The following is a 17,908-nucleotide window of genomic DNA, read 5'->3' as shown; positions in this document are numbered from 1 at the left end:
GAACCCCACTTTTTATTTTATAGGGTCCTGAGGAGTATGTGTCCATACATACAAAAAGCCGTTGATCTCAGAGGTAGCAATAAAACCTGTATCTGGATCCCAGCAATATTCTGGATAATACCATCCAGAACAGGAAAAAATACCACACCAAACACCACAATAACACAAAGACACTGTGGATTCATTATCAATGTACTTAGAAATGTAATCATATATCCATATAAAATGAATGTAGGACTGGAACTTAGGCTGGAACTCACTGTATGTTGGACAAGAACTGCTTGGTAGATGTCTACACTTTCACGGTACTTTTCAAGTTTAAATATGTGATTTAGAAAGAAAGTCATAATTTTAGATAAGCTGTGATAGAGACTCATATCTATTGATTGATGGTAATATCAGCAAGTGTCATTTCATTATCTCCTGATTTGATATGATGTGTTGTCCTGATTCATTCGACTTCATTAAAAAGTCCATGTTGTTTCTAAAATCTGAGCTGTTTCAGCAGTATGTGGTTGTTAACAGGGGTTAAAGTGGGCTGGAGCTCTCCGCCACCTCGGGACTGAGCTCCGTCCCTCAAGTCAAATAAATAATTTCAATTCAAACTGGCAGTAGCGCCGTGGACCACAAATCTTCTTTGCAGCATAGCTTGCAATGCTCTCTCATAAGTACCAACGTGCCCAACAAATCAGAGCGCAACATAACCCCTCTGCTGGGTCCGCCTTCTTAAATATGCATCCCCTATATCAGCATTATAGTTAAAGGGAAAAAAAAGAATTAAAAAAGAAAAAAGTATGTTATTGCAAAACATTTGTCCATACAGTTTTCTGCTACACCTATTATATTGATGTACATACTCTTCTGATAATAACTTAGCAGCTTTTCTGCTATATTTAGTGATTATTTAGACCATTTTTGTGGCTCTAAAGAAAGGTCTGGAAACTGTCTGGTGATGTCGGAGACTTGATGCCAACGTGAAAGCATGTAAAGTTCTCTCCACTCCGTCAACAGCAGCAGCTGCAAAAGCCCCTTTGCCGCCCTAAACTGCAGGAGATGATCACATCTGATACAGGACCAGACTGTCACATATTAGCTTTTATTAAAGAAGTGTGAGATTAAAATATTAAAAAAGTTGAATGTCCTGTAACATGTTGTGAACTCTGTGTCAATTTAAATAATTAAATTCAAGTGTGGCAATGATATTATTTGATTAAAATGGCTCAAATTTCTTTGGGCAGAATTTTTCATATTTTAATTTTTCATTGGCTCCTGTGAATTTGTGCTGATTTCTTGTTAGAAAGGTGTTGTCAGAGCAATTTGAGGATAATTTAGATCGCTGCATTGTCAGTTTATCCTAATTTAAAATCTATTTTCTCCTTGTGTAGCTTATGTAGTCAGTTTGATTTCTTGTGTTTACCCCCACCTCACTTGATCTCACGTTATACCTGTCTATTTTCATTCACCTGTGTCTATATAAGTTTGGTTTTCACTTTAGTCTTAGTACAGGTCTATGTTTTAGGCTTTTAGTTAGCTTTTTCTCTGTGTTGGCTATATTAGATAGCAGTGTGTACATTCTCCGTTAACCCAGCCTGTATTTTTCTGTTGAGAATAAAGCCGATATGAACTTTTGCAAGCATTCACATCATTTTCCGTACTGCACCGCAACATTGAATTTTAGGGCTCCACCACCTGCCAAATCCCACTTTAACCCCTGGTTGTTAGTGATATTACTCTGCTCTCAGTGAAGGCGGACGCTTTTCCTTTGTTCTGTTTCTCTCCCTCCCTCCCATTCTGGCCTGCTACTTTGTCCTGTGTGACTCGGAGTCTCACTGTACATGTCCTCATTCCTGAATTTTTTTCTGCATCATGGATCTGCTCGGCTGGTCTCTGAATGCAATCGATCAAATTTTTTCCTTTCGGAGATCAAGCAGAGGGGAGCCTGCAGTCCCAAATGGGATGCATCCGGTCGGATACATTCTAGACTCGTGGGTAAGTAGAGACCGATGTGTCTTCCCCTTCTCAGTCGAGGAAGGGGAAGATGTTTACAATTTCGTATTCATGGTAACTGGTTTTCTGCTTATTGGAGCTGGCGGATTCCTCATTTAGCTGAAAGTCTTCCAAATATGGACAGCAACTGGTAGGCTGCCTGAATTCTGTGGTGGAATTTACCATGCGAGCAAAGCACAGACTCACACGCTGACCGAGATGGATCGCAAACAGGAAGCCAATCTGTCCCAAACTGGCAAACTGCCTGCGGTTCTGGAACTGGTATGCAGAATCAATTCCAACATGGAGCGGGTGTCTGCTCGTATTGGTGGAAATTAACCCCAAACATCAAGCTGTTTGGAGCTGCCAGTGTGAGACCAGTCATGGACTCATGGTTGAGAGCAAAATATTTTCCTGGACTGTCATAAATCTTATCTGAATTTGGCTCCCCCAAAGGCCTTAGAGCCAGCACAAGCCCCTGAGAAAGGAATGTGATGCCCACGGAAGCTCTGTCCCTCAAGCCCTTCCTGTATCCACATGGACTGTGGCACCTGGCTGCAGTCCACACACAACCTTGACTCACCGCCTTGCTGGACTCTGTGTTGTCTATAGTCTAGATATGTGCTTACGTGTATATGAGGTGTTTTTTTTTTTTTTGTTTTTTTTTTGTCTCGTCTCTCCAGACTGCGCCCTCATGAGGCACAGTCTGGTGCTACCTGTTTTTTCCCTCTACCATGAATCCTAATGTGCCTCTGTTGGGAATTTCAGTTGTTATAATATTTTCAGTTCATATTATGATCATCTTTTATTAGTCTTACATTGATGTTCTTCATTAATCCCCATGTACAAGTTAAAAGTTTTCCTCAGTGTGCTGTTTGGATAAGCAGGACATTCCAGTGATGTGCAAGGTCAGAGTGGTCTGACCAAATTTGATAAACATTCAGTTCCTATCAGAATGGTATCTTTAAGAAGAGTACACATACGCATTGGACTTTTGAACCAAGCAAACACACACACACACACACACACACACACACACATTGAATTGTATCAACTTGTATGAATGTCACGTGGTATCTTTCAATAAATGGCTTGGAGGTTTTTTGAAGCCAGGCTTCTGAGATGAGCCTCCTTGCAAGTTGAACAAGATCGTCTCGTCTGGCTTCCTCCTTATTTAATGATAATTATGTTAAGATGTTAAGGGTTTAAACTTAACAGCCTCTGTTCTTATCTGATAAAGGCGGTGCCAGATAAAGCTGGCAGCGAGGCCTCAGTTATGACGTGTTCTGTGATCCCCCTTAAGCGACGAATCTCAGACCAGCACATCACTGGCACCACGGTGCTTTCCTTCCCCTGTTCCCGAGCGCTGCAGTAAGGCTTGCAGGTCTGTGTTGTCCTTTACCCCGGCTTCAAAACGAATCTCCACCCGCCGTGCTGTCTGCCCTGTTTCATCACCACCACCACCTCAGGTAAAGCCTCCATCACACTCCTCTCCAACGACTCTGATAATTGGAGACTCAGTTGTGAGAAATGCAAGATTGCGCTCCATAGTTAGAATCGTGGTGATAGATACTCCAGGGATCGTAGTCAAATGCATTCCAGGTTCCAGAGCAGGCCACATTAAATCTTACTTAAAACTGCTGGCTAAAGATAAAAGTAAATACATTCACTACAGGTTGAGGAGGAGGTGTGGCAGCTATATTTAAATCAAAACTATTGATTAGTCCTAGACATAAAAATAGTTCCAATAGCTTTGAACACCTGACTCTTAGTCTATCCCACCCAAGATGGAAATGAGAGAAGCCACTTCTCCTAGTAGTAGTCTACCGTCCACCTGGATCTTCCTCACAGTTCCTAACTGACTTCTCAGACCTCTTATCAGACTTAGTGCTGAATACTGATAAAGTTATTGTTCTGGGGGATTTTAACATTCATCTTGATGGTGAACATGACAGTTTAAACATTGCCTTTAACTCCATATTAAGTTCAATTGGATTTTCCCAAAATGTCCACAGACCGACTCATTCTCATCGTCACACTCTGGATCTTCTTCTGACATGTGGCATCAAAAGTGACCAACTAACAGTTGACTGCAGAGGTTTACTTGTTGTTCCCAGAGTCTCAAAGAGTACTATGGGAGGAAGGGCCTTGAGCTATCAGGCTCCTCTCTTATGGAACCAGCTCCCACCGTGGGTTCGGGAGGCAGACTCTTCCATCTAGTCTAACCAAACATCCTGACAGTTCGTGCAACTTCCCTGTTTTCAGCCCAAACTTCCCTGTTTATTGTCCAACTTTCCTGTCTTCCTTACGTCAAGGGCTAAGAAGTAGCATGAAGAAAATGATCTGAATGTCTTTACAATTACCTTTGACATGTACACAAGGCCCACCACTAAGAATAGCTGATGCTCTACTTTTTGTGTTTTTGCACGTTAGTTGGGCATCCATAAGAACTATTCCTGGAAGGTCCTTCAAGGATCCTTACTGTAAAGAGGTTGAAAGTGGGATGAAACAACAGAAAACTTCTCGAAGAGAGTTTAAACTGGAATGAAGAATTAAAAAATCCCCTTTGAACTCCTCAGTAATGGCGTATCTGTTTTCCTCATGTTTACCTTAAATATTCACACCTACTTCCTGTTCCAGTTCCATATATTCCAAATAGAGCACTTTGCTCTCAGACTGCAGGTTTACTGGTGGTTCCCAGAGTCTCAAAGAGTCCTATGGGAGGAAGGGCCTTTAGCTATCAGGCTCCTCTCTGATGGAACCAGCTCCCACCGTGGGTTCAGGAGGCAGACTCCCTCCACACCTTTAAGATGGAGCTGAAAACCTTCCTTTTCCATGATTCTTATAGTTAGGATATGAGCATCTCCTGAGTTGGAGTCTGCATGTACGGGACCCAACTGTCCAGGTTCTGCTCATTGCTCTTATAGTTATGGGTAGTCTAGTCATCCATTACTTATGTAGCAATGGGGATGTTACCTGATGCACTGAGAAGTACCTCGCTCTATTTCTCTGATATATTAATGTATAAATATATGCCAATATTGCCGTCTCTAACTTATTTATCCTTTTTTCTGCAGGTCTTCCTGAATAAGTGCAGTTGTACATGTTGATCTGTCTTTCCTGTCCTCTCCATGTTGTGGTTCCTGCTCTGACCTGTGCTGCAGTGGGTGTGCCTGTTTCCCTGGCAACCAAGTCCACACCAGGTTCTCATCAGGAAATCAGCAGCAGCAGGATAAAAGGCCAGCTCAGTTCACCAGTCATCGCCTGATTGTTGTTTCATCAAGTGGTAACAGCTCTCGGCCATTGCAGCATTTCTGCATAAGGGTTTAAACAGCTTGCCTAACAATTGTATGTTCTGTCACCAGAGCGTGTTTCTTGCCTGCCTGCCCGTCAACCTGCCTGCCTGGCCACCTACCATTCTGCCCAGGAAAACAATAAACCCGTCCTAGTATCCACATCCCATCTGCACTTGGGTCCTTGTTTGTCCTACACCACAACACTCCACCCCAACCAGTCGAGGCAGATGGCTGCCCTCCCTGAGCCGGGTTCTGCCGGAGGTTTTCTTCCTGTTAAAGGGGAGTTTTTTGCTTCCCACTGTTGCATCATGCAACTCAGGATGGAGGACTGTAGCCAAGTTTCTATTTACTAGGCTGTTGATCAATTGGCTTGAATGTATGTGTCTGTGAAGCCCTGTGACAACATTGTTGTGAAGTAGCACGATACAAATAAAATTGAAATGATTGTTTGGTACCCTCGGCCTCCCAGCTGGAGTACTGTGGTTCTGTCTCTCCTCACGCTCATTCTGACAGCAGGCCTCTCCTCCATCCTGATGGAGAAACATACAGCTGAGTACCAGAGTTATACCTGTTTTGCATGTACTTTATGTGCATGGATACCTACGCAGAGCGTGCTCTATGTCTGCAGATGAGCAGCATGGTGACAGCCATTATCATGACTATGAGAAACAGCCCAGTGCTGATGCCTTCAATGATGCCACTCAGTGGTTCTGCAAAAGGAAACAGGGATGTTATCTCCTCCTGCATCCTCACAGACCAGTTTCTTTTTGTGACCAGCAGCCTAATTGGTCTTCACCTGTCTTCGTGACAACAGGCAGCGACAAGAAGGTGTCGGTGAACAGAGGAAATGATACACTTGAGTCTTCTGTCCCAACAAAGAGCTGAGTGAAGGCTCGGACACTGATCCTGAGACACAAAAACAACAGATCAGGTCCTGCTCAAATCCCGAAGAGGTTTTGATCCAGTTAAACTGCACAAATCTTTCCAGGTTGGCGTTTCTAGATCAGGACTGCCTCCACAAAAACATCCTGCCATTGGAATCTATAAAAAAACATGAGGATTCTCACCTGTAGGCTGTTTTAGGCTTCAGTGGTCCATCACAGAAGCGGTTCAGGTCTCTAATAGACTCTGGGTGTAGGTCTGTGTCTCTGTGATCACAGGGCCCCCCCAGTGTGTCCATTCCTGTCCCCAGGCTGATGTTGAAAACCTGAGAACTGGTGTCAGATCCCTCGGAGCAGCTGCTGGGGAAGAAGCTGGTCTGGTAGGACCTGATGGAGCTGTTGGATTTGTAGTCCAGGTAGGAGGGCAGAGGGTGCTCCTGGTCTGGCTGCAGGTCAGCGACGCCTACAGAGACAGGACCGAAGCATTCTGGATCAACAGACAATGAGAAGCCAGGTTTGTTCTGCAAAAACAATTCGGCTCACCTTCAGACTCCATCACCACCACAGTGAAGAACCTCACGGCTCCATTGACATCACTGAACCAGCTGCAGTTAAACCAGAAGGAAATGGAGGACTTGGAGGCCACAGCAGACTTTTCACTGACCCGGGTACTGAGAGGAGGCTTAGGTGGACCTGCAGACCACCACATAAACATTAATCTCCACCCACTGCTGACTTGTTAACCTCCACCCCAAGCAGATCTTACGGTCGATCATGGTGACAACGCTTTCCACTGCTTCCTCACTGGTGGCGCCACCAGATATGACCTTCACCGAGACAGTGTAGCATTTGTGGGGATCCAGCTGGGTGATAATGTAGCTGGTTGAGTGCCGGCCTGTGCGACGTGAGTAGATCAGGGTGTGGGAGTCCTGGAGGAGGCATTCGATGGTGTAGAAATCATAGTCGGCTTCTGGAGGGCCCCAGGAGCAGGAGATGGAGGTGGAGCTCTGAGGACGACAGTGAAGGCTATGGACTCGCTCCGGTTCTGGATCAGGACAGAAAACTGAATGAATCATTTGGGTTGGTATAGGATGGTTCAGTTTGGTAAAGCCTGACCTCTGTTGCATCCCCATAGCAACTATACCCATCTCTTGTTCTTATTGCTGAGAAACACAGGAAGTGATTATTGCAGTGTATCAAATCAATTTTTGGTCAGATCAGTAAGACTGGGACCTAATTAAAGGGTCCACACAAAGTTGGAAAGTTCGGGTCAGACATTATGGTATCCTTCCAAGAGTTCACATGCGGAAATGCAAAAAAAAGTCTGGAACAACCAGTATCAGGTGGGGACTAGATCAGGCTGTAAAGTCCAGCTAAGTTTAATTTTAGATGGCCACTGTGATGGTCAGTTAAGTTAAAACCAGTTTGAGATGTGGACAAAATTGTTCGTACCATTTGGTCAATGAAAGAAAATTCTAAATGGTCACAGAAATAACTTGAATATGACAAAAGTAATGATAAAATATTCTATAAAATTTGATTAATGAAAGTTCAACCTCTGCAGATGATCCAGAACACAGCAGCAAATCTGGTCTTCAACAAGCCCAAATAGACTCATGTCACTATGCTGCAAATCCCACTTCACTGGTTTCCAGTTGCAGAGCATCAAATTCAAAGCTCTGCTTCTGGTTTACAACACAATAAGTCAAACGTCTCCCGTCCACCTTCACTCCTTCATCCAGAGCTACACTCCCTCTCCACAGCTACGCTCTACCAGTGGAGGACGCCCAGCGTTACCGTGACTACGTGGGACTAAACCACCAGAATAGAATAGAATAGAATAGAATAGAAAGTCAGACGTTGCTTTTCAACCATGCTTCAACTGATTTTTAAAAAACAATAAACTCATGAAACAGACCAGGACAGAAATAATGGAACCCTTAACTGTTGTTGCACAATCTTTAGAGATGTCCCTGCAATCAGAAGTTTCCTGTCACTGAGGCTTCTGCACCTGTCTGCTCCTTATGAGCAAACTGCTCCACATGTCTCAGGTCTGAAGGTTTCCAGACACCTTGTTTCAGTTCCTTCCACAGATGCTCCACAGGATTTAGGTCATGGCTCATTGAGGCCACGTTAGAACAGTCCAATATTTCCTCTTGGACATTCTTGTGTTAGCTGTGTGTTTTGGCTCATTGTCCTGTTGCAGGACCCATGACCTGCAACTTCGACCAAGCTGTCTGAAAGCAGCACATTTCTCCCTAGAATCTATTCACAGTCTTGAGATTTCTTGTACCAGCACAGATTCTAGACACCCTGTGCCAGATGCAGCAAAGCAGCCCCAGAACATACCAGATCCTCCTCCATGTTTCACAGTTGGGACGTCTTCTTTGCTTATGCTTAATGTTTCCAGCTGAACATTGAGCTGATGTAGCAAATTTTCCATTTTTGTCTCATCTGTCCATAGGACATCCTCCCAGTAGCTTCGTGGCCGGTCAACATGTAGTTTGGCATGTTCCAATCTGGCTTTTTTATGATGTGTTTTCAACAATGGCATCCTCCTTGTTGTCTCCTATTGAGTCCAGTTTGGCTCAAACAAGGAGAGACGGTGCGATCTGACACTGATGTTCCTTCAGCTTGAAGTTCACATTAAATCTCATTAGAAGCCTTTTTGAGCTCTTTTGTCACCATTCATAGTATCAGGCTCTGTGATTTGTTATCAGTTTTCCACCTGCGGCCACGTCCAGGGAGGTCGGACTGTGACTACGTCCAGGGAGTTTGGACTGCGGCGCAGGGAGTTCGGACTGCGGCGCAGGGAGGTCGGACTGCGGCGCAGGGAGGTCGGACTGGGGCGCAGGGAGGTCGGACTGCGGCGCAGGGAGGTCGGACTGCGGCGCAGGGAGGTCGGACTGCGGCGCAGGGAGGTCGGACTGCGGCGCAGGGAGGTCGGACTGTGACTACGTCCAGGGAGTTTGGACTGCAGCGCAGGGAGGTCGGACTGCGGCGCAGGGAGGTCGGACTGGAGCGCAGGGAGGTCGGACTGCGGCGCAGGGAGGTCGGACTGGGGCGCAGGGAGGTCGGACTGCGGCGCAGGGAGGTCGGACTGGAGCGCAGGGAGGTCGGACTGGGGCGCAGGGAGGTCGGACTGGAGCGCAGGGAGGTCGGACTGCGGCGCAGGGAGGTCGGACTGCGGCGCAGGGAGGTCGGACTGCAGCGCAGGGAGGTCGGACTGCAACCACGTCCAGGGAGTTTGGACTGCAGCGCAGGGAGGTCGGACTGGAGCGCAGGGAGGTCGGACTGCGGCGCAGGGAGGTCGGACTGCGGCGCAGGGAGGTCGGACTGGGGCGCAGGGAGGTCGGACTGCGGCGCAGGGAGGTCGGACTGGGGCGCAGGGAGGTCGGACTGGGGCGCAGGGAGGTCGGACTGCGGCGCAGGGAGGTCGGACTGCGGCGCAGGGAGGTCGGACTGCGACCACGTCCAGGGAGGTCGGACTGCGACCACGTCCAGGGAGGTCGGACTGGAGCGCAGGGAGGTCGGACTGGAGCGCAGGGAGGTCGGACTGGAGCGCAGGGAGGTCGGACTGGAGCGCAGGGAGGTCGGACTGCGACCACGTCCAGGGAGGTCGGACTGGAGCGCAGGGAGGTCGGACTGGAGCGCAGGGAGGTCGGACTGCGACCACGTCCAGGGAGGTCGGACTGCAGCGCAGGGAGGTCGGACTGCGACCACGTCCAGGGAGGTCGGACTGGAGCGCAGGGAGGTCGGACTGCAGCGCAGGGAGGTCGGACTGCGACCACGTCCAGGGAGGTCGGACTGCAACCACGTCCAGGGAGGTCGGACTGGAGCGCAGGGAGGTCGGACTGCGGCGCAGGGAAGTCGGACTGCGGCGCAGGGAGGTCGGACTGCAGCGCAGGGAGGTCGGACTGCAACCACGTCCAGGGAGGTCGGACTGGAGCGCAGGGAGGTCGGACTGCGGCGCAGGGAGGTCGGACTGCAACCACGTCCAGGGAGGTCGGACTGCGGCGCAGGGAGGTCGGACTGCAACCACGTCCAGGGAGGTCGGACTGGAGCGCAGGGAGGTCGGACTGCGGCGCAGGGAGGTCGGACTGCGGCGCAGGGAAGTCGGACTGCGGCGCAGGGAGGTCGGACTGCAGCGCAGGGAGGTCGGACTGCGACCACGTCCAGGTGATCCTGTTTAGTGGACACACCTTGGACTAACATGACCCTTTGGTTCTTTACTTTTCTACCATCATTTTTGTCCAGGCCTGTTTCAGGAGTTTATTTTTATATAACTCTTTTGAAGCCTGGTTGAAAAGCAATGTCTGACTTTCAATGGTTAAATTTAATAGATTTTTTTAAAAATGTATTATTACTTGTCATAACTTGTCAAATTCAAGTTATTTCTGTGGCCATTGAGAGTTTTTCTTTTATTGACTGAAGGGTACCAAAGATTTTGTTCAGTAAAACTAGTTTAAATGACCCTTGTTAAAGCCAGTTAAATGTAGACCAGTCAAAATAATACAAGTTATGTCGCCTCGTGCAGCTCAGGATGGGGGATTGGATCGAAATCATGACTCGATGCAATCAGTTGGTTTCTATTATAGGATATGTATGAATTGGCTGGAAATGATGTGGATGTAAAGTGTCCTGGGACAACATTGTTGTGAAGTGGCGCTGTACAAATAAAGTTGAATTGAATTGGATTGAATTAAGACAAGGGAAGAGCAATTTAGACATTTTGGGTTTAAGTCAGTTAAGATCAGTCAAGACCAGCTAGGATCAGTTAAATTAAGATAATTTAAAATTAGATCAGGTGAACAAAAAGATTTTGTGTGTAAGAGAGAAAATAAGAGTTAGAAACCAATAAAAACGGAATTGAGCAATAAATGCACCCTGTTCCTTACTGTATATTACTGTATCTAGGGAGGTGTGTGTGTGATCCCAATCTTACACACACACACACACACACAACTGGTACCGACAACTGTGTAGACACATCTACAGTATGATATATGTCATGTGTTTAAGAGACGGAAGGAGAAAAGACAAGCTGACGCTGGCTTCTGTTAGAACCTCAGGTCACAGCAAGGATCCTAATACGTGTGAGGGAGGGGACTTTACAGGTAGACACACCTACAGCATGATGTAAAGCAGGAGGGGGGAACCTTGACCCTTCAAAAGGTTTTTGATGTGTCCCTGTTCCAACACACCAGATTCAAATGAATGAATCAATGTGCAGATCTTGATAAGCTGTTGGATCCATTTGATTTGACATTTTGTGTGCTGGATCAGGGATCCATGGAAAACCTGCAGGATTTTTTAGGACATTTTAGAAGACTGGGGTTTTATTATTTTAACTTATTAACCTTTTTATTATTTTATCTTTTTATTAAACCATTTTTATTGAGATTTTAGTGTGGTTGACTCTGCTCCCCCTGATTTTTAAAAGAACCAAGGTGGCTGGGAGGACCCTTCTTTTTTACCTGTTTTTATTTTCTTTATTTATTTTAACATGCCCTGTGTTACACATGGATCCTTTTTTTTTTTTTTTTTTATCCTAATGTGAAAAGAATTTAAACACCAGCAAGTTAAAAACACATGAGAGTTCCAGTCAAAGTCTGGTTTTATTAGATTGGGAGAAAATGTGTACTTTCAAAACTTTGGAGCGCTGTAACTCAAAACCCGTTGCCAACTTGATACCCCTTGATCTTCCCACCCCTTGATTTGGACGAATAGATCATTTCAAGCCCCTAAAAATTCCTTTTATGAGAAGAAGAATTCTAAACACTAGGGTTTGAATTGGCCTCTGGTGCTCCGGCCAGATAATCACAAAGCGATACTGCAGTGGCGCCCATTAAGCCTGGTGACATTAAAAAGAGTTAAGTCCAGTTCAGACCTATTAATTAAACACTGGTTAAGACCAGTTAATGTAAAACCAATAGGTCCAGTTAATATTAAGGGTGGTAAAGTTTTGACCAGTTAAGACCAGTAAAATAAAGATTATTTTTTTAAAAAAAGATCAGTTAAATTAAGTTTGGTTAAGAGGAATTAACAAGACTCCCCGTTACCTCTAAGAATTATGATCTGCTTCTACCAGACATTTCTGATTTCTGGTGGTCTCATCAAAGTCTCTCAGACCAAGCAAGTCCCTCTTTAAACACCTACCACATTAATGTGCCTAACTTATGATGACTGATCTTATTGGCCAGTTCTAACTGGTATTCTGGACCTATTCTGACTGGACTCCTCTCAGTGAACAGATTCAGACAACATGGCTTCTGGCTGTGATGCACTTGGAAGTTCTGGACGATGTGTGTTAAGGAACCAGAAACTGGGTAGCTGGATAATCTGAGGTTCTGGGACCTACTAGTTCTGATGCTACTGTGGATGGGGGTGCTGTAGGTGGGCATGGCCCCAGACTGCGTGGCCCCGCTAACGGTGCGGAGGCTGAAGGTGTACAGGCGTCCCGGGAACATCCCCTTCAGGATGCGGCTGCCAGACATGCGGCTGTGGTACGGGTCGATGACAGACAACCAGTCCCGTGGAGTCCACTGCAGGTCAAAGTCATCATAGTCTGAGTCCACCGGCCCGGTCCACGTGATCTCCAGGGATGTGTTAGTGACCCCTCCAAACAAGAGCGAGGTAGGAGGTTTGGGAGCTGAAGAGTTAAAGACATCTATTATCTTAATCTGAGTGAAAACCCTGGAATGGATGTCCAGCAGTTAGTTAATGTTCTGCCTTACCGGTCCGGCCCACAATGCTGGCTCTGTTGTGGAGCTCTCCACTCTGACTCAGAACCTCTGCCCGATACTGTCGCCCCGGAACTAGACCCGAAAAGACAAACTCTGTGGCCTCTGAGCTTAGCCGGCTCTTGGCCTGCAGCGAGCCGTCGGGGTTGTAAAGAGACAGCAGGTATCCGGTCACCTCACCTGAGCCCCGATCCCAGCCGACCCACAGAGAGTCTGACCCATTTCCACTCAGAACCTTCAGAGATGCCACCGCTGCTGGAACTGAACAGGAAAACAGTCTGATCCATCTGCAGATCCAAAGTGAGGGAAACCTTTTAACATCTCACCTGCCTAACTTCACCTGTCTGTGCCCTGATGGAGTTCTGGTTGGTCTGGTTTCCACTGTGAGTCAGGATCACCATCTGGTACCGAGCTCCTGCTCTGAGACCCTGGAAGGAGCACTGCTGACTGGTGGACTGAACCCACCGCCTCTCCTGCAGCGACTCATCACTTTTATACAGGAAGACCTCGTACAGCTGGAAGTCTCCATCAGGTGGGGACCAGTGGAAGGTCAGGCTGCTGGTGGTGCTGGTTCTGATGGCCAGGTCGGTGACAGTGGCTGGACCTGATGTGCAGGGGGATGGAGCAAGACCTGAAGATCTTTATCTTTGATTTATAAAGTAAATATCTTTCCATTTTACCGCAGAACTAAACCAGAAAACCTTACGTGTTCGGGCCTCTGTGCTGACCCCCAAGCTATGGACCCCCCCGCTGGTGGTCTGGACCAGAACTCGATATTTCTTGCCAGGAGTAAGACCATGGAACCGTTGGAGGTTTCGTCCAAATGTCTGCGAAACATTGGTAACCAGACAACCCCTGTCGTCCAGGACCTGCAGAAAGTATCCATCGGCCACACCCAGAACTTCCTGCCATCTCACCTGCAGGCTGCAGGTGCTGTGGACCGGGTCCACCTGCAGACCAGAGACTGCCAGGGGGACTGTAGAACAGAGAAGTGGTATATGAGCTGTTGGCTGAGTGGGTGATAAGTTGGGGGTCGTGATGTGTGGGTAGGTGAGTTCTCACCCGTTCGTCCTGCCGCGGTGTTGTTGTTCAGCAGTTTTCCGCTGACAGACTGGACCGTGACGCTGTACAGCTGACCTGGCTGCAGCGAGTCAAACCTCACCTGGTTCTGATGTTTGGGGATAGCTTGTACGGTCAGCTGCCGGCTCTCCCTGTATAGAAAGACGGAGTACCCATCCACATCCCCCTGACCGGGAGTCCAGCTCACCTGCAGACTGCTGCTGTCGCCGCCGTTACTTACGTGGATGTTCTTCACCTTACTGGGAGCTGGAGGAAGATCAGTTACAGGGTCCACTGGGGTTTTGGAAAACGTCGGTAACAGTGACTTGAAATGACGTATTGTGAATTATTGCTGTACAAACAAGATATTTTGAACAGAACCTGTGCGGCCCTCAATGAAGTGGGCCCTCTGGTTTGGACCACTGAAGGTGGACACCAGGATCTTGTAAAGCCGTCCAGGTGTGAGTGAGGACAGGACACAGTGCTCCACCTCGCTGCCCAGACTGAGAGGAGGAAACACCTTCATGTCACTGAACAGCAGCTGGACCTCATAGTGGTCCACGTCTCCTGGAGCCGCTGACCACGTCACCTGCAGGTCCTCAGTCCCGCTTCCCGCAAGAGTCAGAGACCGCACCGGGGCTGGGACTGATGGACGGAGAGGAGTGGAAGGAACGTTTAAGAAGCTGCGCCAGGAACCAGATCCAGCTGGTGCCACTGGGTTCACTCACAGGTCCTGCCGTGGGTGGAGGTGCTGGTTTCGTATTTTCCACTCCAGGTGCTCACCAGCACCGTGTAGAGCCGGCCTGGTACCAGGCCTGTGAACACACACTCGCTTTGGCTCTTTGGCACTGTCTTGTTCTGCAGGAAGGTGTTGTTGTGCTTGATGAAGACCTGGTACCGGTCCAGGTCTCCAGCAGCATGATGCCAGTAGACCTTCAGGTAGTCATCCCGGGCCCCGTGGGTCGCTGTGGGGCCCAGAACTTTGGATGGTTCTGACAAAGAAAATAGGAGTCATTTCCAACTGAAGCGTCAGGGTTCATGTTCACTCCATCTCCATGGAAACAGATCCACATTGATGCTCTGAGATCAATAAATGTATTTTATTGTTGCTGTATGACATCGTTCACCAGAGCGAGTTCAACTACTGTTTACCTGTTTACCTGTTTACATGTTTACCTGTTTACCTGTTTACCTGTTTACATGTTTACCTGTTTACCTGTTTACCTGTTTACATGTTTACCTGTTTACATGTTTACCTTTCTGTCAGTATAAAAGTAGGATTAAAAATAACTGATTCTGCCTCCACTACATTTTGGACTCTTCCTCTTCTACTCCTCCCCCTCACTTCCTCTAATCCTCTTCTTTTCCTCCACCTCTTTTCACCTCTGTGGTCGTCCATCTCTTCTCTCCTCTTCCTCTTATATTCGTCATCTTACTCTCCTCCTTTTCTAATCCTCCTTATCTCATTCTGGCTCATTCCAGTTATCCTCCTCTTTTCTTCCCCTTCCTCCTTTACCTACTTTTCCTTTCCTTCTCTTATAATATCTCCTGTTTTCCTCGACTCCTTGTCTTCTTCTCCCTCCTATCTTCTTCTGTTGTCTTTCTTCCTCTCCTTCTGTTCCTCTTCTTCCTCCACCTCCTTTTTCCTTTCTTCCTCCTCATCTTCTCGGCTTCCTCCAGTCATCTTTTCCTTCATGTTCCCTTTTTCCTCCCTCTGTTATCGTCCTTTCCTTACATGCCTCATTCTTAGCCCTCCTGATTTCTTCCTCTCCTCATCCTCCTCTCTTCTCCTAATATGCCTTTACTTCTCCTCCTCTTCACCCTACACCTCCTTGTCTCTCTCCTCCTCCTCTCCCCATCCTTCAGCAATATCTATGCTAGTTTACTGTGTGAACCTGATAGTTCAGAGGGTTCTGATGAACCTGTCAGTAACCAGAAACAGAGACATGAAGGTTCTCAGACGGACTGAAAACCTGAAACAGACTAGAAACTAGAAACTGGACTCACGTGTTCTCTCCTGGATAAAAGTTGGGTTCTGGTACCGACCGCTGCAGGTACTGATGGAGATGTTGTAGAGACGCCCAGGCACCAGTGAGTTGAAGACACAGCTTGGGTTGGACTTGGACACGGCAAGGGTGTGAAGCGTCCTCTCTTTGTCCATCAGGATGACAAGGTAGCTGTCCACCTCACCCACAGCCTGCCTCCAGGACACGGTCACAAAGTCTGTACGGCCATTGTTGCTGACTCGGACATCGCTGACTGCAGCTGGAACTGGAGGAGACGGAGACGCAACTGATGAAGGTGACCGATCACCTCCTGCCGGTGAAGGTGACCGATCACCTCCTGCCGGTGAAGGTGACCGATCACCTCCTGCCGGTGAAGGTGACCGATCACCTCCTGCTGAATGCAAAAAGGCAAAAAGTCTTTCCCAGATTCCTCTTGATTCTTTCTTTCCTTTAGGTTGGAAAGTCAGTTGTCCTGCTCGGTGTGGGGACTTATTCATCCATCCATCCATCCATCCATCTACCCTTCCATCTATTATCCATCCATCCCTGAGTTATTTGTGTTCTGTCAAACTGTACAGTGTCCTGGTTGGACTCACTTGTACGTTCCTCCGCTACACTCTGTCTGGAGGCGAGTCCGGCTTTGATGGTGGTGACCACCACCTTGTACAGAGCTCCTGGTCTGAGGGACTGGAAACTGATGCTGCCTGTGTCTGCCGCCACACTCTGGTTCTTGATGATGCTACTGTCATGGACCAGCAGGACGCAATATGAATCCAGATCTCCGGAGGCTGGTTCCCACTGAGTATGCAAACTGTCAGTAGATCCGAGGTTGGAGACCTTCAGCCAACCAACCTTAGCTGGAGCTGTGATGACAGAGGTCAGAGAGGTGAACATGTACCCCTGGTGCCATCTCAACACTGTTGTTTTAAATCAGAACTTAATGCAAATCTATCAATCAGTCACAGTTGCAGCTGCCTCATCACTTCCTCATTCTATGTCTTAAAATCATAGACTGTATCAAATCAAATCAAACCATTTTAAAGGTCTTTTCTGCCAGAGGCAACACAAAGTGCTTTACATAATAATTACATAAGTCATGCACATGAGCATAAAGCCTCAAGATAGCAATTTAAAAACTTTTATTTTCTTTTTCACTCTTTCACTGTTATATGCACACAAACACAAAGACAGAGCACAGTCCTAGAACCAGCCCTGGTGTGGACTGAGGGAGGCTGGGGTCCACCCCACAGCCATAAAGCTACAGGGTCAGACTCTCTGCTAACCAGACAGGGACAATCACCACGGAAACAAACCTCGGACCAAGCAAGCAGAACCCACTGTGTAGAGGATCGCCATAACTGGAGTTAAAACCAAAATTAAATAACCTTAAGAAACAATAAGAGGAAATAAGAGCACAGTAATATAAAATCCATAATAAAGATGAGACAGGTGTGGTTTGAACCCAAATGCAGGATGTACTGAAGCAGGAATGTTTGGTAAGGACCTATTTTCACCACAACAAAATAAGGCACCGGGAAGGAGAAGGCAAGGTTCGAGTATAGATGTATAATAACAAAGTAGAACTACTTCACGACTGTACTTAAGTAGTAAAATGTTGTATCTCTACTTTATTGAAGTATTACTTTTTCTCGCCTTCTTCTACTTTTACTCCACTATATATTTTGGATCACAATGATACTTAAACTGAACTCAGCTCTCAAGGCTGCATTTACATCAGGTGGCACAGATGAACTGTGGAAAGTTCACAGACTCACTCACTGAACACACACACACACACACACACACACACTGCTACAGACACACTCTCCTATCTTTCACTGCCTTCTCCGGACCTCGCCCCTCCCTCCACTCACGGATGACGAGTTGGATGGGCGCGCTGCTTGGCTGGCTGCAACCTCACTTGGCTGTCTGGGAGA

The 17,908-nt window shown here is 47.2% G+C and overlaps 1 protein-coding gene across 1 annotated transcript in view; it reads right to left on the bottom strand.

The window, feature by feature from the left end:
* Positions 1 to 17,908, bottom strand: part of LOC306770034 (receptor-type tyrosine-protein phosphatase beta-like) — a 270,125-nt gene that overhangs the window by 31,583 nt on the left and 220,634 nt on the right. The window contains exons 8-22 of the mRNA XM_079258804.1: positions 16,568 to 16,834; positions 15,973 to 16,236; positions 14,694 to 14,957; positions 14,347 to 14,610; positions 13,969 to 14,232; positions 13,613 to 13,882; positions 13,247 to 13,510; positions 12,901 to 13,167; positions 12,525 to 12,815; positions 6,930 to 7,208; positions 6,707 to 6,856; positions 6,350 to 6,626; positions 6,079 to 6,188; positions 5,887 to 5,992; positions 5,738 to 5,812 (exon numbers count right to left, since the gene is read on the bottom strand). Of these exons, the coding sequence (XP_079114930.1) occupies positions 5,738 to 5,812; positions 5,887 to 5,992; positions 6,079 to 6,188; positions 6,350 to 6,626; positions 6,707 to 6,856; positions 6,930 to 7,208; positions 12,525 to 12,815; positions 12,901 to 13,167; positions 13,247 to 13,510; positions 13,613 to 13,882; positions 13,969 to 14,232; positions 14,347 to 14,610; positions 14,694 to 14,957; positions 15,973 to 16,236; positions 16,568 to 16,834 (3,412 nt within the window). The remainder of the gene's footprint in view (positions 1 to 5,737; positions 5,813 to 5,886; positions 5,993 to 6,078; positions 6,189 to 6,349; positions 6,627 to 6,706; positions 6,857 to 6,929; positions 7,209 to 12,524; positions 12,816 to 12,900; positions 13,168 to 13,246; positions 13,511 to 13,612; positions 13,883 to 13,968; positions 14,233 to 14,346; positions 14,611 to 14,693; positions 14,958 to 15,972; positions 16,237 to 16,567; positions 16,835 to 17,908) is intronic.

This window comes from Telmatherina bonti, assembly GCF_933228915.1.
Source record: "Telmatherina bonti genome assembly, chromosome: 2".
NCBI classification, from domain to species: domain Eukaryota; kingdom Metazoa; phylum Chordata; class Actinopteri; order Atheriniformes; family Telmatherinidae; genus Telmatherina; species Telmatherina bonti.
The sequence above is the reverse complement of the archived record's forward strand: the minus strand, read 5'-3'. Positions and strand labels throughout refer to the sequence as shown.